The sequence below is a fragment of the Nestor notabilis genome, unplaced genomic scaffold (genome assembly GCF_000696875.1).
Source record: "Nestor notabilis isolate BGI_N333 unplaced genomic scaffold, ASM69687v1 scaffold5766, whole genome shotgun sequence".
Lineage (NCBI taxonomy): Eukaryota > Metazoa > Chordata > Aves > Psittaciformes > Psittacidae > Nestor > Nestor notabilis.
In genome coordinates this window covers 31105-51649 of record NW_009934132.1, presented here as the reverse complement: position 1 = coordinate 51649, position 20545 = coordinate 31105, and the positions used below count along the sequence as shown (strand labels likewise).

General features: G+C 39.6%; 1 protein-coding gene across 1 annotated transcript in view; it reads left to right on the top strand.

Moving 5' to 3' along the window:
- SLC12A4 (solute carrier family 12 (potassium/chloride transporter), member 4) overlaps nucleotides 1-19672 on the top strand; it is a 33414-nt gene extending 13742 nt beyond the window's left edge. The window contains exons 5-24 of the mRNA XM_010017173.1: nucleotides 159-213; nucleotides 538-668; nucleotides 1087-1328; nucleotides 3217-3431; nucleotides 4395-4559; nucleotides 4643-4741; nucleotides 6812-6869; nucleotides 7335-7509; nucleotides 7915-8033; nucleotides 8472-8570; nucleotides 8949-9068; nucleotides 9790-9894; nucleotides 10902-11070; nucleotides 12132-12327; nucleotides 13046-13215; nucleotides 13372-13503; nucleotides 13601-13708; nucleotides 14496-14680; nucleotides 17277-17410; nucleotides 18499-19672. Of these exons, the coding sequence (XP_010015475.1) occupies nucleotides 159-213; nucleotides 538-668; nucleotides 1087-1328; nucleotides 3217-3431; nucleotides 4395-4559; nucleotides 4643-4741; nucleotides 6812-6869; nucleotides 7335-7509; nucleotides 7915-8033; nucleotides 8472-8570; nucleotides 8949-9068; nucleotides 9790-9894; nucleotides 10902-11070; nucleotides 12132-12327; nucleotides 13046-13215; nucleotides 13372-13503; nucleotides 13601-13708; nucleotides 14496-14680; nucleotides 17277-17410; nucleotides 18499-18590 (2769 nt within the window). The 3' untranslated portion in view covers nucleotides 18591-19672. The remainder of the gene's footprint in view (nucleotides 1-158; nucleotides 214-537; nucleotides 669-1086; nucleotides 1329-3216; nucleotides 3432-4394; nucleotides 4560-4642; nucleotides 4742-6811; nucleotides 6870-7334; nucleotides 7510-7914; nucleotides 8034-8471; nucleotides 8571-8948; nucleotides 9069-9789; nucleotides 9895-10901; nucleotides 11071-12131; nucleotides 12328-13045; nucleotides 13216-13371; nucleotides 13504-13600; nucleotides 13709-14495; nucleotides 14681-17276; nucleotides 17411-18498) is intronic.
- Nucleotides 19673-20545: the final 873 nt, after the last annotated feature.

Genomic DNA, 20545 nt, shown 5'->3' with positions numbered 1-20545 from the left:
CTGCTGCCCTTGTTTTCTTTCAGATAATGACCTGTCAAGGCAGAATAAATAGAAATATTGTATTCTATATGCAGTGGCAACTTTAATCTATCAAGAGATCAGTTATGTTTTTAAAAATGTTGTTGACACAATTACTTCCTTTCCCTTATTTTCCCCAGACTATGCTGACAACCATATCAATGAGTGCTATTGCCACAAATGGTGTTGTTCCAGGTAAGTATAGTCAGCAAACCTTTCATTTGTGTTTAAAAAAAAACGTTCCTGTAAGCTCTTAGCATGGTTTTATTCCAGAAAATTTACTTAAGCTGGGATAAAAAGCCTGAATTCAGCTCTAGTATTTCTTCTTCTTATCAATAAGGCTAAAGATTGATTTATTTGGTCATTGGTTACACCTGTGCTAATGAAAGATATTTGAATTGAAACTGCCCCCCCCAAGCAGATACACAATGTATGATTTTTGTTGTCTTCATGTGAATATTTTACAATTTATAACAATAAATCAGTGATAATTTTACTCTCACTTTCCTTGTTTCATAGCTGGTGGCTCCTACTTCATGATATCCAGGTCACTAGGCCCAGAGTTTGGTGGAGCTGTAGGGCTGTGCTTTTATCTGGGAACAACATTTGCAGGAGCCATGTATATCCTTGGTGCCATTGAGATTTTATTGGTGAGTAGTACTGGAGTAGTCCTGCTTTTAAGACAAATGGCATATAGAAAATGCCCCAGTATTCTTTTCCCATGTTTGTATACACATTTATGGGTAGAGACAAGAAGGTCTCTTGGTGTCTAATTCTGTACTGCTATTTCTTCCCTTTCGATGCTGCATGTTCTGTAGGTATCCAGAATGGAAGCTCTTCTGAAAACATAGATGGAAGTATGAATGAATCAGGCACATGTTCATTGCTGGGAAAGTTGGCTCATTTGTACGATGGAAATAGAATGAGCCATTATCCCTTGACTTTTCCTATAAACTGAAGGTTTCTGTTGAAGAACATGTTGCAAATTTCCAGTATAGGTACAAGATCACTACAGTAATATAGAGGTCTGTTCCTATGTTCCTTCAGCTTGCTTTCTTCTTCTTTCAGACATATATTGTGCCACAAGCAGCGATTTTTCATCCATCTGGTGCCCATGATGCATCTAGCACTATGCTGAACAACATGAGGGTGTATGGCACTGTATTCCTCATCCTGATGGCAGTGGTGGTCTTTGTGGGTGTGAAATACGTTAACAAGTTTGCTTCCCTCTTCTTGGCCTGTGTAGTAATATCTATACTGTCCATTTATGCTGGAGCTATCAAGTCCATCTTTGATCCGCCTGAATTTCCGTGAGTAGTATTTCTGCATGGAGGTATAGCTTTGCCTGCAGGTCTGGAAGGTGGGGTTCAGTGGAAGTTACTTAAAACTTGTGCCTCATACCTTTTTTGTGAATTACTTCTGATTATTTTTAGCTGTATATAGTGGCAGTGGTTGTCGGCTTCATGTGGAGCTCATGGAATAGATGTTTTGTAGGCTAAAACGAATGCATGATTACATTCTTTAACTGTTTTGGTAGAATGAAATCTTGTGGTGAGTATTCAGATTGATGGAGGCTGACTTTTTTCTGCTTTCTGTGAAGACAATCCAGTACCTTAGCCTACGGCTGTTGAGTTACATTTTAGCTAGAATTTTGCTGGGTTATTTATGGCAGGTAGTAGGAAGCAGTTAGGCAGGTCTGTTTTCCTGAGGCCAGTCAGACATGATGTGCTGCCTTTGTGGCTGGAAACTATGGTGGTGTGAGGCAGCTGCTTGCTGAGAAATAGGGTATCTCTTAGGGAGGTGTGATGGTGGGGCTGTGCTGAGGCTCCAGCAAGACTTCCGCTTGGTCTGGAAGCAGATTTGTCTGCTGTGTGAGCAGACTTGCTGTGAACACAACACATGCTCATTGGCATGTTGACAGTTAAACATGTAACACGACTTCTTAAACTCAGACCAATAATGTGGATACATGTGTTTTACCAGAAATGCAAACAGTATTTCCTGATACTGCTGACAAGAGATGAATGGAATGAAAATAGAGGAGTCAAGTCTGTGTAATTATTCACATCTTAAAATGTTGTGACCATAACTAAGCACTTGCAACCCTCAAGGGCTCCCTTTAGGTATTATGGGCCCAATGATTATAATGTTTTACAACATCGGCAGGTTTACAGCAGTAAAAATAAAACAATGTCTCTACCTCCCCCTCATTATCTCTTGGATTGTTCTTTAATGTCCTCCCTATCTTCCTTTTTTGGGCTGTATTTCTTTCTCTGGAGAAACTAGTACAACATCTAGTTACTTGCTGAAGTGACTAGACATTGTACCTATTTTTAATTCTGGAGGGGAAAGCTCTGAGGTTACAGTTCACAGGCCTGCAAACCCTACAGAAATGGCTCCGTCTCTTCCATTTTCCTGGCTTTAGTGATTGATAAGATCTGTGAAACAATTAAACTTACTAAAATTAAAGAAACATTACTTTTTTTTTCCTGTGGATGTTTTCTGGCACTGGAAAGAGAAGCTGAATGAGCTTTCAGTGGCAGCCAGCTGTTAGGTTATATCACTATGTCTTGTGGAACCATCTTTGGAGAAGTGGATTAAAATTTTTCACTGCTGGAACAAATTATGTTTGTGGGGAGGTGAAACACAACAGGCACTGGATGATTTTAGGAATTATGCACAGTATCTTCTGACAAGAAGAACCTTTGCTTATTGTGATTGAAATGTGTGTTCCTATGTCTGAAGCTAAAATGTCAGGCCATTTGAATGCTACCCTACAGAAACTGGGATAATGTGATTTCTAATATCTTTAGATTTTCTATATATCTAGGAATTTGAATCCTACTATTCAGAGCTCTTCCACTCCATTAGTTCTGTTTAACTGGGTCTGGGGGGAGGGAGACGGCAGAGAGGGGAGGGAAAGTGACCTAATCTTTCCCTTTCATTGTTTAAAGTAAATTTACCAAATTCAATAAATCACACTGATGTAGCTTTTTGGGAAAGTGGCTTTATACTTCTGACCCTTAAAGGAAACAGTTACCCAGTCTTTGTCCTGCTACCACCATCTTTTTGAAGCCGCTTTACTTAGCAGACTAGAGCCACTTGAGGTTTCCACAGTGCGAAAGAAGTATTATGTGGAGGGTGGATTTCATTTTCCTGGTACATGTAGTAACACTGATTTCCATACTTCCCTTCCAGGATTTGCATGCTGGGCAACAGGACATTGTCAAGAGATCAGTTTGACGTTTGTGCCAAAACTGTAGTTAAGGATAACATTACCGTGGCCTCTAAGCTTTGGGAGCTCTTCTGCCATAGCACAAACTTAACCACTGAGAATTGTGATGAGTATTTCCTAATGAACAATGTCTCAGAGATAGCAGGAATTCCAGGAGCTGCTAGTGGCATTTTGAAAGGTATGATAGTGTTTCTTTCCCCCCTTAAGGAGGAGGCATGCTGAGCAGTTGAAATGGGTTGAACTCTGTTCCCTGCTGTTTAAGAAAGAGAGATTGAAGAAATGTAATTACAGTGAAGAAAATTATCTTCTATAAAGAAAACCAGTCTTATTATCTTTAAAAAGAGTACGTGACACTTTTGTCCAGATACAGTACTTGTCTGCTGTGAAATTGATTAAATTTGCCTTCTACATCTCATAATTTCAGCAGAAAGTCAGTTGTGATTATGAGCTAGACTAATGCAAGTTAGTTGTTAAAGTTTTTCAGAACTCTGTGTAGCTGTGACTCTCCATTTTAGACAGATTAAGATTATATCCTGATAGATGACAGTACTCGCACACCAGTAGTGTAATTCCTTCTTTGCCTGCTCCTGAATATAGTATCACTGAAAAGTGTTCATTTTGACATGAACTTCAGAGAACAGTTGCTTTGTGCAGATGCTGAGTAGTGCCTAAGGTTCCCCTTTTCACAGGAACCACTAGTCTAGTGTCTAAAGTGGACTTGGTGAATTTTCAAAGGACAACCATGTAATTCTGTAATTCTTCCACTGTTTAAAGAGCTCATCTGTTTATATCTAGAAAGCTGATCAGTATTGCTTTGAATTCTCTGATCTGTGGTGGGTATGGGTCATTAAAAATATTCAGAGTATCTATTGGGATTAAGATAGGTATGAAGCTAAAAGAATGTTACATCTAGTAATATTAAAGAACAAAAGTGCTTAGGCTTCTCTAGACTATTCATACATATTTATTGGCTTTGTTACAGATTCCCTTGAAAGCATGCAAAATAAATTTTCTTTGATGTATTAATTTGTGTTGATCACTGAATTGCGTTTGTAATGCTCAGTTGTAGACCCATTATAATGCGAACAGGTTTGAACTGAACCATGCTTTTCTTTTCTGTGGTGTGATGATAACACTGAAGACAATTTATGGAGCAACTACTTGGAGAAAGGAGAAATACTGGAGAAAGCACATCACCCGTCTGTGGATGTGTCAGGCCAGAAGAACAACCTCCATCTGTACGTGCTTTCAGACATAGCTACTTCATTTATGGTGCTGGTTGGCATCTTCTTCCCTTCGGTGACTGGTGAGAATACTGGGATGAGGGGGCATCACGGGGCTCTGAGCTTTCTTCTCTCCCATGATCTTATGTCCAAAATATATTTTCAGGTATCATGGCTGGTTCAAACAGATCAGGGGACCTCAAAGATGCACAGAAATCCATTCCCGTTGGAACAATTCTTGCTATTGTCACCACATCACTAGTCTGTATCCTTTTAAAATTAGAGTCCTGGCATGTTGTGAGTCACTCAGGTGAATGAGTGTGTATCCCATTTGTGTAACTGCCTTCAGGTGGCTAAATTATCAGTGTGAGTGTGATTGGACACTGGGGAGTAAAAAACAACTGTCCTTGAGCTGAAAGCATTAGATTTATTATCCTGCAGTTTTCCATTCCCACAGTTTGTGTTAGGGTAATTGTTTTGGTCTTTTGCCTTTGTATTGCTTTACTTTGCTATGCGGTGATCTATGGCTTTCCAGGCTGGTGGAATACAGGTATACATTTTGTTAGAATGCAGTGGACCATTAAGATCAGGAATGTAAGACATCATAAATTTCAGGTACTTTAAAAAACAAACAAAAGCCTTTCAGTTTGAGTGACATTAAGGAGTACAGGCTTTCTTGAACATTTTAGGGTAAGATAAACTAGAGTTAGAGATTAGACTAGATGTTCCCCAAGCGGGTTGGGGGGAGGGTCAGGAGGAAGGTTCATGAATTTCTGTATTTATTTTGAAGTTGGTGAAACAACATCATCTTACATCAGTTTATAAGACTGTATTACCTCTCCCCGCCTCAATTTTTAGCACATTGATCTGATTTAATGCTATTCCATGATTCTTAGATACATCCCAGCTGGCATGCCTGGAGGTGTTACAAATTCCCTGCTTAGTAGTGAGCTCCATGAAGCTATGAATGACTCATTGTTTCCTGACTGTTTCTACTGAGACTAGAGCACCTAATCTGCAGAATATGAGGATGTTCCTCATACCAGATTTCTAGGTGCTGAGTGTGTGTTCAGAGGAACAGCCTTTCGTCCCACTTGAAGTTCAGGGTTTAGGACTGCAGGAGCTTTGCTCAGGAAAGACTGTCTTAATCTCTTCCCTCCTGGTAGAGAAGAGATGAAGCCATGGTCTTTCAGCTTCATCTAGCTGTTGGTGTCTGTCATGGTAAACCAGATTGTACTACAATTTATTAACATAGGATATTAAAAAAAAAAAGGGGGAAAGGGGGGCAAAGAAGGCAAGTAATATGAGCAAGGACTTCATAACTTCTTCGTATGAGCTTTCTGAATAAATCCCACCCAAAGGACAACTGTCCAAGATGGGGGCTCCTGAAAATTCTGCTGTTTCAAACCTGGTTTTCACAAGAACTTGCCAAGCTGTAACTTGGGATCCCAGCTTGCTTGTGCCAGCTTCTTTGGAGCACAGCCTTTTCCAGATGTTCCTTTGTGTATTGACCTTATACCAGGAATTCTGCATTTTCTATGAATGTAATAAGTATTAAGACAGGTCACAGCTATAACCCCCAGCTCTAGGGTTGAAATACTTGCAGTTCAAAACTTTTTTGTTGGTAACTTTATATATAGGTGTTAATACGCCACCCTGTGGAAGGCTTACATGGTAACTTTTAGGCGTGATCAGTGTTAACCTTTGTATTACCTTTTGTATTTTACAATTGCATTTCAGGGGTAGAGTTTAGGATTTAACCATTCATATAAACTTAAATTGAAAGATGAAAAGCTTTACTGCGATGCCAGATCCAAAACCTGAGGTATTGCGTACTCCCCAGTGTAGCAGTAGTACAGATTAATAACAAACACGATATTCAGAGACTATTGGTAATGTGAATGCTATCAGAGACCACAAAACGAGAAAGTGCAAGGTAGTGTTTTTCTGTGTGTCCAAAATATCTTCAAACACAGGAGAAGGATGGAGAAAAGAAAGATTTTAATAAATTTCTATTTAAAACTAGCAGATTAAATTGATGTTTACATATAAAAATATTTCTTCTGGAGTTATCTTCTTTATTGTAACATTTAATAGTATTTTTTTTTTAAATTTAAACTTAGAATAACAACTTTATCTCTTTAACATTAGAAGGTGTATATGAGCAGTGAGACATTAACTTACTCACTGGCTTTACCTTCTACTAAAGGAGATGCTGCAGTGCAAATGCTGTAGAACAGAGGCACATTTTGAACTTTCCACAATACTTTCTGTGGTTGCTTTTATCTGCCATGTCTAAATAAATCCCAGTTCCTTAACGCAGTCTCTACTCAAGACTTCAGTTGTGTATTATTGTTTGGAGCCTGCATAGAAGGAGTAGTCCTGAGAGATAAGTAAGTTTTACTGCTTTTCTGCTCTCCTTTTCTCTTTTTTTTTTTTCCAGAGAAGGTGTGTTCTTCCCCATTTCAGGCCCCTCCCACTTCTAGGTGCCTTCTAAACCATATTTGTATGTAAATTGTAAACAGTGTTTTGGGAATCTTCTTGTATTTGATTTGATATTTTCCAGCATGGCTACTTCAGATTTTCCATCCTACGTCTCAGTTCCTGCATTTTTTTTAATGGAAGTGGCAAACCATGGGATAACATAAGAGTTTTATGATACATAATCAAAAGAAAGTTTTTGGATTGTTGAAATCAGGCTGCAGAGACTTCCTACCTGTGTATCAAAAGTAACTCAGACTGTTTACTACTTTTAATATTTTCTACTCAAGAAAATATGTAATATTTAAATGACATCTTAAAACTGACCCAAAAAACCTAATGTGAGTGTCAAAATGTCTTGCTGTTTCTCTCTGCAGGTATGGCGATGCGGTGAACAGGAACCTGGTGGTGGGCACGCTTTCATGGCCCTCACCATGGGTCATTGTGATAGGATCCTTCTTCTCTACCTGTGGAGCAGGTTTGCAGAGCCTCACTGGAGCTCCTCGGCTGTTGCAAGCCATAGCGAAGGACAACATTATACCTTTCCTCTGGGTTCGTACAGCTTAAAAACCCACCACTGCCACCACCAGAGCCATTCTGTACATAGTAACTAACCAGCTGTTTGACTTCATGCTCTTGGAAATCAGATTTATTTTCCCTAGTTTGCCCAGCATTGAAGTGAAGGTCAATATTTTTTACTTTAATACTTTGTTTTCTTTTGTTAAAAACTAGGAATATTTTTGAAGGCGTTTGAATAGACATATATAGTAATTTTATGAATAAAATTAGCATCCAATTTGGTGACGCACAGAAAGTCTTTAGAATAATTTGACTCGTTGCTCTAGAGAAAGAAGGATGTGGGAAAATTACTATTTTTTTTTTTATGTAATTTTTTTTTTTTTTATTATAACGATATGCAGTACTTGGAAGATATGTTTAATGTTTCTGTTCCTTCAGGTTTTTGGTCATGGAAAAGCAAATGGTGAACCGACATGGGCTCTTTTGTTAACAGCACTGATTGCAGAGCTAGGAATCCTTATTGCTTCACTTGACATGGTGGCTCCAATTCTCTCAATGTAAGAAACAGGCAGGTTGCTACTTAAGAGGGGAAGAGTGGTACTTTTGAGTTTTACTAATTTGATTGTCCTTCAGAACCATATTCTGGAACATGAGTTCCACTTTTATTATTTCTGTGAATTCTCTGACTTCAGGCTCTACATATAAATCTACTTGTTTCTGCTCTGGTGTATTATATGAATAAACATGTTTTAGTATATTTTTATTTTGTTTGGGAAAATGTTATTTTTATTACAGAACAAAGAAAGCATTGATGTTGCGTATAGATCTAACTTATTCTAACTACTGTATACTGATAGTTCAGGCTAGTAAAAATCAGATAAGCACACGTAACAGGGCAGGTGTATTTTGACTGTCAGTCATTCATATGATTATAATATGTGGCAGAATCTATAAATGTGTGTGCTAAAAGCTTTTGCCCTTTTTTGCTGCTGCAGGTTTTTCTTGATGTGTTACCTCTTTGTTAATCTAGCATGTGCAGTACAAACACTCCTTCGAACTCCAAACTGGCGGCCTCGATTTAAATACTACCACTGGTAAGTAAACGCCAGTGTTTTACCACTGGTAAACAGCGTGCTCAACGCCTAGTCTGTAAGCTGCAGTGAGGGTTTCAGAAGAACCGTCTCCATGAGGGTTGTGGACATCTTTTATTGCTCTAGGTATCAGCTCTAGACAAGAGTAGATGTCTTCTAGATTCATTTGTAGTAAACCAGACCAAGGTATTTAATGGCATGACAGTTTCATTTCAACAAGAAGACACTAAAAGTATTGGTGACTGGGGAGATTCACTGGAAGCTTCACTTCTGTTGCCAGTTCAGAACAGACAATTTAAAATAAAAAAGCAAGGGAATAATTGGCTTGTTTTTAAGCTTTTCTACACTGCTTCTTACTGGTATCTTTGTCTTTTGTTTTAGGGCACTCTCATTTTTAGGCATGAGTATTTGCCTAGCACTGATGTTCATTTCATCTTGGTATTACGCTTTGGTAGCTATGCTTATTGCAGGCATGATTTACAAGTACATTGAATACCAAGGGTAAGTATTGACTGGATAGAAAAGGGCAGGAAGGTGACTGGGTCTATTTTTTTACAAATTTTCTCTGGCTTTCACATTTGGAGAAGGATTTGTCCAGAGATACAACTTTCAGGGCTTCCCTTATTATTTTTCTAATTTTTTTTTTATTATTTTACTGTGTCAGCTAAACAAAAGCCCCTAAAGGTGTTTGGTGACACTTGAGAGTCACAGGAAGCAGAAGCAAGCTTGGTTGGGATCTATCCTTCTGCTGTCTGTCACATGTAAATCAGGCTGAAGGCAGCCATCTTACTCCATTTGATCTGATGCAAAGATCTGTCTACAACAGTCCTAGAAAGCTGAATCTGCAATTAGGTTGCCTGAGATAGTTAATATCTGATGGACTCAGGCTCTAGTTTGTGGCTGTGTAATGTAACTTTAACAATCAGGTATTGACATGCCTGATATTCATATAGGCTTGGGATGCTTCTGTAGTGGTGTGTTGCTTACACATGAAGCACAGAAAGGTGGTGGTGTCATACACATTTGACTTTAACATTTGCATTTTCTCATGTGATATATTGTATCTATTGTATCACAGACATACATGTACAAATGATAACTGTATGTGCGATGCATGCTACTAATCTTATTATAAGGTAATGTTTACTCTATAGTATGACTGTAGTTGTGCGATTAACCACTCACGAAACCGTATGTTGGCTAAATTGTGTGTTCTTCCCAGGGCGGAGAAGGAATGGGGTGATGGGATCCGGGGTCTTTCACTCAGCGCAGCAAGATATGCCTTACTCAGACTAGAGGAGGGCCCTCCACACACAAAGAACTGGAGGTACTCATTTTGGATTGATAACATCCACTGTCATGATTATCTACTTACATTTTAGGAATTAAACTGGACTCCAACCAAGATGCTTTTGTTCTGTGTGAATGAATTGAAATGCTCAGAATACTTAAAAACAAAAAGTTGAGTCTGTGGTCACTGCCCAGGCTCAACCATGCAGCTCCTGTCTGGGCAGATCTTTCATGTCCTTTGGATCTTTAATTGAATTCTGAACTGGTGAGATCAGAAGTGGAACTTGGGGAAACTGTGGAGGTCTCTGAGTACAGAGGTTCAGATGCCCATGGTAATTTGCACTGGGGACACAGAGAAGTCACTGCTATAAATCTAGGATTAAAAACCAGAACAAAGGTCAGCATTTTTCCTTCTGGATTTGTGTGTAGATCAGATGGGCAAACAGCTTCGTCTTGGTTATGCATCACACAGCTCTTAGGCTCTGAGCAAGAGGACTAGGAATCTACCAAAGAGAGTTTTATAAATCTTTTTATGCTTCCTCAACCTTAGCTTAAGACAGACAATACCTTAATTGATGTGTGGCAACACCTTAACAGACAGAAGGCAAGTGGGACCTGTATTTAGATGAAAATACTCATGTTTCCCAGTTGTTTGGTACAAGGATCCAGGTAGCTCTGGAAGGGCAGCCCTGCAATGTATGCTTCAGTTGTACTTAAAAGAGCCTTGAAAATGAGCCACATAAATAAAACACTAATGCAAGCCTCTTATGTACATGAATGAGTTTTGAGACTGTCAAAACAATACAGCAAAATAATTCCCTCAATGCTCAGGTCTGCTTTGAATCGTCAGAAATAAAATATTAAAATATTAAAATTAATATTAAAATATTAATTAAAACCCCTTTAGTGTGTGAGATACAGGAAGAATGTGCTGTTTCAGAGTTAGCATTTAAGCACAGTTAAAGGGATAGAGAGGCAGTTGTTTTAAAAGTGTTTTTGTTAAAGCCTTAGTAAAAAATAAATGCCCTTTTTTATTTTGTGCAGGCCTCAGTTGCTGGTGCTTTTGAAACTTGATGAAGATCTGCATGTAAAATACCCTAGATTGTTAACATTTGCATCCCAGCTGAAAGCTGGTAAAGGTTTGACTATCATAGGGTCAGTGATCCAAGGGAATTTCTTGGAAACTTACGGAGAAGCTCAGGCTGCTGAACAGGTCAGTGTCTTAAATTCTTAAAGTCAAAAGGGATGAGTGGGCAGACAACTTAAAGGTTTTGTAGTCATACATGGAAAAAAGTATATTCCAGGAGATACAAGACTAGAGGAGGAGTGCTACAGCAGTTCAGGAATGGGCTTGCAAACATGCTTTGACTGCTGATTCTGACTTTGGGAGTATAAATTATCAATGCTTGCAACTTTTGTAAAGAGCCTTACTGCATAAAACTGTCTTCATTTATAAGAAATACTAAGCGTGAAAGTTTAGGTATGCTGATCAGTGGAGGGAGGAGTACTGGTTAGGTTTCTGAACATACCAAGAAACATTTCAGTAATTGTCAGTTATTACACACTTAGCAAATGTGCTGTGTCTCTTCCAGCATGGTAATAAATTTCTTAAAGAAAGCATCAGAGGATGGTCCTGAAAATATATTAATAAATCCGTTCATATTCCTTGCTGTGCAAATGTGACATCATAGCCCTGTTTACATAGTATCAGGACATCACTGTTTTCTTCCCCAGCGGCTTTTTATACAGGAAAACTGTTACAAGGGAAAAACTAATTCACAAGCCTATGTGTTGACCAAATTTGATTAGTTTTTAAATAAAGGTTATGTTATTCCTGATAGGTTTGGTGGTTATATTTGTAAATTGAATATAACAACACCGTATGCGACATAGGAATCGGGAACTGGAAATCCAAATGAAGTTAGTTAACCTTGGGTTTAAAAGGCAAGTGTTTTAGGATTAGAAGATGGAAAGTGAGATAGTAACACAGGTATCACTAACTACTGCTATGAGTAAGAGAACCAAGAAACTCTTATGCTAATCTGTTAGAAATAATGATGCTTGGAAAGGAACTGTGTGTGTTTTAAGCAAGTATTATACACAGTAAGTGGATATTTTCTCTTCTGTTTTATTAAGGAAAGCAGATGAGCAGAACTTTGCTTTGAAATGTGTTTTACCTGTGGATGTGTGAACCAGGAATTTAAACTGTAATCACATGATAGAGAAACACAGAGTTCCTTTCGGTTGTGAGGTTTTTCCTTGTCTGTCTTGCAGACTATTAAGAATATGATGGATATTGAGAAGGTGAAAGGATTTTGTCAAGTAGTCGTAGCAAATAAAGTTCGGGAAGGAATTGCCCACTTGATCCAGTCCTGTGGACTAGGTGGCATGAAGCATAACACTGTGGTTTTGGGATGGCCGTATGGCTGGAGACAAAGTGAAGATCCAAGGTCGTGGAAGACGTTTATAGGTGAGCTTAATAGGTTGTGTGTGATCAAATACTGTGAAGAGAGATGTTTATTACACACCTGGCACACAGAGGGGGTTTGAACAGAATCCTTGTAAAACTGGTTTTGGTTTTAGTCTTTTTGTCTTTTTTTCAGTATTGATTGTGAAGTAGATAATTTCTCACAAAACTGTTCTATGTTTGGAATATCATTTCTTGTATGTAAAAGGCCTATGAGAGATCCTCAAAGATTGATTTAGCAGCTAAAATTCACCTGTGTAATGAATGGTTAAAAAGTTACAGACTTAAGAGATGCTGTTTTAATGGCAAACTGTCATATGTTTCCTCAATAATCTGTCTTTTCACTGGTCCCGACCTGTCCTTCTCTCTTCATTACTGTAGCCAATGCCTTCCTTGCCTGTACCCTTCTCCTTCCCCTATGGTCCAGTTCCTTAACACAGTCAGATTAGAACAGAGGAGATGCTTTCTCCTCATTCCTAGCTTTGGAGATTGCTCCTTTTCTTTCAAAAATGAAATAGGGCTTGGTTCCTGTACATCTGCTTTATCTGGGCTTTGTCCTTTGGTCTGACCTGTCTCTGCAAGCCTTGCTGTACGTACTTTATGTAACTGATGACTTTTAAGCTTTGCTGACATTTACTTTAATAACTGGTTTATTTGTTTAGGACCATAGATCACTGTTGCAGAATTGGAAGTAACTGTCTATCCTTCCTCTGTTGGGCAGGTACTGTTCGCTGCACGACTGCAGCCCATCTGGCTCTGCTGGTTCCCAAAAATGTGTCTTTCTACCCCAGCAACCACGAGCGTTACAATGAAGGCAACATTGATGTGTGGTGGATTGTGCATGATGGAGGCATGTTGATGTTGCTTCCTTTTCTTCTCAAACAGCACAAAGTAAGTAGCTAACTAAAGAATGTCACCCAACTATTTCTCCAAGAGTTAAAGAAACAAGTTCCAGTGGTAGAGCCTGTATTGATAAATGAGAGTGGATATATTCATAAGTTCCTGTCCCTTAGTTCAGATACGAAAGCGTTTGTGTTCCCTCCCCAGGTTTGGAGAAAATGCAAAATGAGGATTTTTACTGTAGCTCAGATGGATGATAACAGCATCCAGATGAAGAAGGACTTGGCTACTTTCCTCTATCAACTCCGAATAGAAGCAGAGGTAGAGGTGGTAGAAATGGTAAGGAATTTGAGCCTGGTTTTCACTTTATGATGCAAATGGTGGTATTTGGTTCTGACTTGATTACAAGCATAGTATTTTTTTCTTATTTCTGCAGCACAATAGTGATATTTCAGCATATACGTATGAGAGAACTCTTATGATGGAACAGAGATCTCAGATGCTGCGGCAAATGAGGCTGACAAAAACAGAGAGGGAAAGGGAGGTATGTCATTCTTGATTGATCGCTATGGGCTGCTGAGGTGGATGACATGAAGTACCTTCCTGGTAGTGTTTTACATAGCTGCTGCTTAATTTTAACTCCTATGTTCTAAAGATGTAAGGAAATACTTTTAGTGTAGCTTTTATGTTTCCCAGAATTGCTTGTAGTCGTTGGATAGCTTGGCTGTCCTTCTAAAACTGTGCTAGAAATTATTTGTTTAGGGGCAAAACAATGGCAGTGTATACACTGTAGAAAGGATTTGTGTGTTCCCCTTTGTGATGTAAATGACACTTGATGACTTGATGTCTCAACATCTTCTTGATCCTGTTGCTTTATATGGGATGTCTGGGGTTTGTCTCAATTTATAGCATATCCTGTTTTCCTACGGAAGATTTCATTCCAGTTTGGACTGTCAGGACACGTAGCGATGACAGGTGCAGGTGATCTGATATTTCTGCATGTGTTTGTTCAACTTTTTTGTTGTAGGTTTTGAGTCAGACTTTTCCATTGTTTCAGACCATGCCATGATGTGAGCTAGACAGTCTCTCTTGTATAACTACAGGCCTCTGTTAATCCCAATACTGCATGGTTTATATGCGTCAAAACTGCTCAAAGTTAGTTTGTTGTGTAAGATCACCAGCTAGGGCAGATGCCTTGTTTGAGAGCTGTTCTAATGGCTAAATTGACTGTACAGAATAAAGGATACAATGGAATAAGAAGTTTTTTATTGCTTAAATAGAACCAGGGAATGTAAAATAACGTCTCTCCTTGTCATTCATGTGACCCCTAGGCTCAGCTGGTAAAGGACAGGCATTCAGTGGCACGTCTAGAAAGCCTCTACTCAGATGAAGAAGATGAGACAGAACCAGTTCCTGAGAACATCCAGATGACCTGGACGAAAGAGAAATGTGACGCTGAGAAGCGGAACCGAGGCAGTGCTGTGGGAAGCTTTAGAGATCTCATCAGCATTAAGCCGTGAGTCTTGTCTAAGTCAACAGCTTGCACCTCCTGAAACTCCAGATGTGCTATGCTTTTACTATCTTTGTCTCTCAATCCTTGGTTTAGACTTGCACAATAAACATTGAGACCCAACTACTGAAAAGACAGCAGTTAGCCTCCTGGGAAGTCTCTCACCAATTAAATGTGGCACACATCCCTCAGTATTTTGCTTGGTATAGTCAAATTCTATCATAACTTTCCTCCGGTCTCCCAAATACCTCAGCAAAACACACATTCTAAAACCAGATTGCTGATTTCACTGATCTAATCAGAATTAAAAAATAAGACTGATAATTTCAGTATCTAATGCATAGTTGCGGGTGTTCAACGGAGCAGGGAAGCAGATGTGGAGATGGTGATGAATGACTATGAACAGAGTATGTGTGTGACGCAGCCCTCCAAGACAGACTTGCTGTTGAAGGAGTACTGACATGTAAGAACAGCTGTAGCTGTGTGTGTCCTATGAAGAACTGGAAGTAAAGGTCTCCTTTGGCTTTGCATAAAAATGTGTGAATCTTTGATGTACCATATCTTACTTGAAGAGTTCACACAGTTTTGCAATCTCAGCAAAGTTCTAGATTTTTCTTCCTAATAAATCAGTGAGAGTTCAAATCTGTTTTAGGCTGAATCATACTGTAGAAATTCTGCTGAATTTGGTGTTAACTACCTGTACTTTTTCCTCTTCCATGCTTTCAGAGAGTGGGAAAACTTGTAAGTTTGTTATTTAACTCAGAAGTACATTAAGATGGTTGAGAGGCAAGGCTTCATTTTCTCAACTGAAAGTAGGAAAACTATATGTAATTATGGAAGGAAAGAAAAGGAGTTAGCTGAGCAGTCTTAGCAGTGTTTTTAAAGGGAGCAGGATTACCCACTTAAGCCAAGTATCATAAGTAGCACGTGACAGACTACAAAAGCTGTCCTGACAGGAACTAAGTCAGGATAGAAAACAATTACAGGTCTGAACCTGTTTTCTTAAGCAGAGTATGACATGGGAAGCATTACTGATCTAGAGAAGCTCTCGTTCCACAATATTGCTATGATGTTATTTCTGTCACTTTCTGGGCACTAAAAAACCCCTTTCTTATAGCCTATACTTTCAAATCCCTGTGGTATGTGTGGGAGATGCCAATTATAAATGTCACTTTGGGAATACCAAACCTTTAGTTGACAATTCCTTTTCCAAAACTATGTGCAGTTAATGATGATGCGTTGCTTCTGGTGCTGGTTTCTTCCTCACTTCCTGCAAACATAACCTGGCTTCTATGTTATCCCTGACTTTCTGAAGCTGATGTGAAGACAGAGGATGTCCTTGATCTAAATTAAATAAGAACATGCAATAATGGAGAGGCAATTCACAGTGGGTAAATTGTGCTGTTAGTGTAATAAACATTATTCTTATCATAACATCTTCCATTTTCTGTCTGTATAAATATTTTTTTTGCAAACCTAAATGTTCAGAAGAGCAGTAAGGTTACTAAAAACTTTCATAAAGCTGAGTTAACAAAACTATAGATTTATATTAGATTAGTTTCAACTAATACTTATTTTTAATATGTTAAAATGAAGAAAAAAAACCCCAAACAAGTTCTCCCTTTCTGTATTGTTTTACATTACCAAAATAATAGTTGATTTTCTGGAGGAAGGGAACATTCACGGGCTCAAAATCCTTGAAAGATGCTTTCCACTTCCATTCCTGCATGAATGGGTGTTGTGATAATATCTTCAAAATAATTAATCCTGTTGCCTTTCCTAGCCTGGATTCTTAAGGAGTAGAGGCTTTTGAGATCATTCTTCACCTATTCCTTTCTCTCCCATAACTTTTGAACCAAGTGGCTACTCAAATTTGAAAGCATGATTGAGATTTTAAAGCTACTCAGGTCATCAGTGTTTGTTGTAAATAGCCAGGCAGAAAGGTCCATTAGTGTCCAGCTGGAGGAAAGGTTAAAACCATTACCAGAAACCAGGAGGGCCCTGCCAGCAGTCATACACCCAGCTGTTTGTGGGCTGTGTTTCAGTCTATGGATCTACAGGAAATCAAGCTTTCTTTGGAGTTGTCAACTGCTGTTCAACACAAAAAGCTGAGTGCACACGTGGGAAGTGTGGGCTGAGCACAGTGGTGCTGGCCTCCCGCTTGGTTCCAATGGATCTCTGAGTTTTTTTGGTACCAAGTCCAGAGAGGTGCATGGTCTGTGCTGCCGGGGGAGCAGAGGGATGCCTGAACGGAAGACTCCGGAATCACAATTGTCTGTGGTCAAAGAGCATGTACCCTTGTGGAGATGTGTTTTAGCTTCTTACACAAGACTTACATCACCTTTGTAAGTCACGCTTCTTGAAGAGCGATATAACTTCATAACCCAGAGACTTGATCCAGGGATCTTAAAATCTGTGGACTAGCTGTACCTGAAGAATGCTGTAAAATCTCTTCTGTACCTTCATCATTAAGTCTGAAAATATTTAATGTGTGTCAACATGTAACGGGGTATTTAGGAGACTGCAGGTATGCTTTTAGGGGCCTCTTTAGTTTTTCAGAGACATGTTTCTAACAGTAAGTCTGAATGTGCTTCTTCTACAGGAACCAGTCTAATGTCCGAAGAATGCACACAGCAGTGAAGCTGAATGAAGTTATTGTAAATAGATCCCACGATGCCAGACTTGTTCTTCTCAACATGCCTGGTCCTCCAAAGAATACTGATGGTGATGAAAACTGTATCCTTTCAGGCAAGGCCTGGGCCACAGAGAGGATCTTTCTTTGAATTCAGTTTGCCACAAATACTGTCAAACTGTAATGTGTGACAAAGTGTCCATGGAGCGGAGGGTACGGGCTTCTTGTGGCTGTTAGGTAGTAATTCCTAAAGTAAAAGTTGCCACAGAACCCTTATAGGTTTGCATTCATTGTTGTCTAAACTCTTACTTGATTTATTTATTAAATATGTTTAATAGTGGAAGTAGCAGACATCTAAGGTGCATTCACAGCAGCCGGCACTCTGGGCAGAGTGACATCTGGATCCAAATGAACAGAAGTCCTGAAGGAGAGGGCGCATTGCAGGTGTAGCTCATGCATGAGAATTTGGGAGCTTAGCTCCAAGTGCAATGCTCTGGTAAGGTTAAGATTCAAATCCAGAGTGTTTCAGAACATAGAGGGATATTTGCACTGTGCCTTGGAGAAAGGTGGGAGCTGAGGATTTGTGAGCTGGCTGGCATTGCAGTTCTCTGTCCACAGCTGTTCTTCAGCCTTGGTTTGCACTGTTAAATGAGCAAGCCTTTCACTGGCCTGTGCCAAAAATATGTGTCACAAATCACAGACTAAGTGATTGGTTTCTCCTAAACCTAGATAGTAGTAGTAATGCTGTTTCACAACGCGTGCCAGCTAAAGTAAGGGTAGAAGCATTCCTCTTAGCATAAGTGAGGTTTAACTGCAGCTGCTGCAGCTCAGGAGAGATTTTAAACTTGAGGTTATGGGCGATGATGCTTAATACTTCACAATTCCCTGGGGAGGCTGAGCCACTGTGACTGAAGAACACTACATGTTCACAGAGCGTGGCTGGGAGGGAGTGTGGCTGTGTAACCTGGTGCACCAGCATTACTTCTGAGTGCAGCTTCGGGCAGTGGCAGGTTTGTTTTGGAGCCATTTGAAACTGGCTCTGTGCAACATGGGGCAGCCCCTGGTCTGGTCTCCCAGAGGATGCCCCTGCAGCCTCCCCGCTGCCAAGATCTTCCCACAGAAACCCAACACAGGCTAACCACCCTGTATTTTGGGTTTGATATTCCTGTTGTCCTTGACTTCCCTGAAACAGACATGGAGTTCCTGGAAGTCTTGACAGAGGGTCTGGAGAGAGTACTACTTGTGAGAGGCGGCGGCCGAGAAGTCATCACAATCTATTCCTGATTTAGTACAAGCTTCTAACATTGGTCTACATTTACCTTCTTGGTGATAATGGACATTCCAGTTTAAAATGGAGAAGAAAAAAAAGGTCTTTTTGCCGAAGTTTCTCCTCATCCAGTCCTGTCCATTGTCTTTGCATTTGCAACATACATATCTTTTGGGATTGCAGTCTTGTTGTTATACCATCCAATTAGCAACCTAAGTTAATTGTGAAGCTGCCACATTATTAAGTTTCTGCTTTGGTACTCCAGCATTCGTGCATGTAGTTTTAACACTAAACCTATTTTTATTTTTAATCAGCACTGCTATGTGCAGTATTTTTAGTAACTGTATGTAAAGTTAGGACATGAAAGCCAGTTACTGTAAAAAGATTTTAAAAGCTTTTTATATTAGGTTTGGGGGCTAGAATTACATTACATAGCAGCTAGATTCTGCTGAAGTCCAGCTGTAAAGCATTTTCTAAGAGCACAGTAAATTGTGAGAGGGGACTGAAAAAGCTTTGTTTTTCTGGGTTTATTTCCAGAACTAAACTCTCAGTATTGGATAAGAATTTATACTTTTATTACATTTATTGATAGAGATTTAAATAAATTATGTTGATATAGCTGCAATTATGTATGTAGCTTGCTACAAACTGTTGCTTCTGAGACTTGAGGTTCTGTGAGGCCAGATCCCTATTTATTTTTGTATTTATTTGTCAGAAATATCAGATAAGCAGATACAGACTGTTTAGGATAGCAGAGATCTCTCAATAAATTTTAAATTGGCAGTGGATTGAAGGACCAGTCCTGTACAGTTCTTCCATGCTTTAAATTTCTTGCAGACCATCCATCAAAGTACATTGAGCATGCTGGAGTCCCACGTGTAGAGCAGGGCGCTTTGCTGCACGCACAGCGGTGGGATTGCACTTGCACGAGCACAGGGGACCTGCAGCTTCATTGTTTGCTTTATGCCCTTAGAGGAAAAAGAAGAAAAGAAGACCTGTATTAACTAATAAGTCTCCAGAGAGTTTATTAAGCCCATGAAGTTGTACTTTATGTACAGAACATTGGTATTTTTTCAATAAAACATTGCATACACTTTGACCCTATCCTCCATTCTGCGTGCCATGCCAGCTCGCTGGGAGAATGCTGTCTGTCCTTCCCTGCGCTGTGGCACTGCGCAGGGGTGTGGGGAGGTTGATGGGGCTGCGCTGGTGTTCACTGAATCGCTCAGTGACTGCTCAGTGGAGACACTAGCTCAGGCTTCAGAGCAGCCTGGTGCTGTGCCCGAGTGTGGGAAGGCTCCTGGCTCTGGAATTACTGCCGTATGCAATAACCAGGTGGAAGTCTGCACCTGTAGACTATGAAACGCATGCAAGCTGGAACCCCCTCAAGATCTTGGGCTGTCTGGGAAAGCTGTTACCCCATACAAGGGGTAGAGGTGAGCTAAGCTCCATGGGATGCATTAGTAGTAAAGAAAAAGAAAGGTGGGAACTGATGCATTTCTCTGACTTGTGTGCTCTTGTTAGTTGGTGTTACACTAGTTGTGCAACCTTGTTGTGATAGTACTCTTAGTTGTTTCCCTGATAAAAGCATGTCTGTGAGACAGAGATCTGGAAAGCTATCCAGGCGGCTGTCTTGAATAACATAATAAAAAAATGCTTTTTATCAGTTTTATGGTTAAAGCCTAAGCTTGTTCTCTCTGAAACAGGACCTTCCTGGTGGGAGTGGGATGGCATTAGTGCCTGCAGGATCCCTTTAAGACACCAGCCAGGGAACAACTCTAGGGTGCGCTCTTGGATGGATATTTTGTACTATATTTTTGTAACACGGGCTTTGCTTTTTTGGTTTTGAAACCAAATTCTTTTCACTCATGCTTTAAAACCAATGAAAAGAATAAACCTTGTTTATTTGTAAGTAGTGTGCTATTTGTAGAGAGGTCATTTTCACATCTTCAGAGGACTGAGTAGGACTACA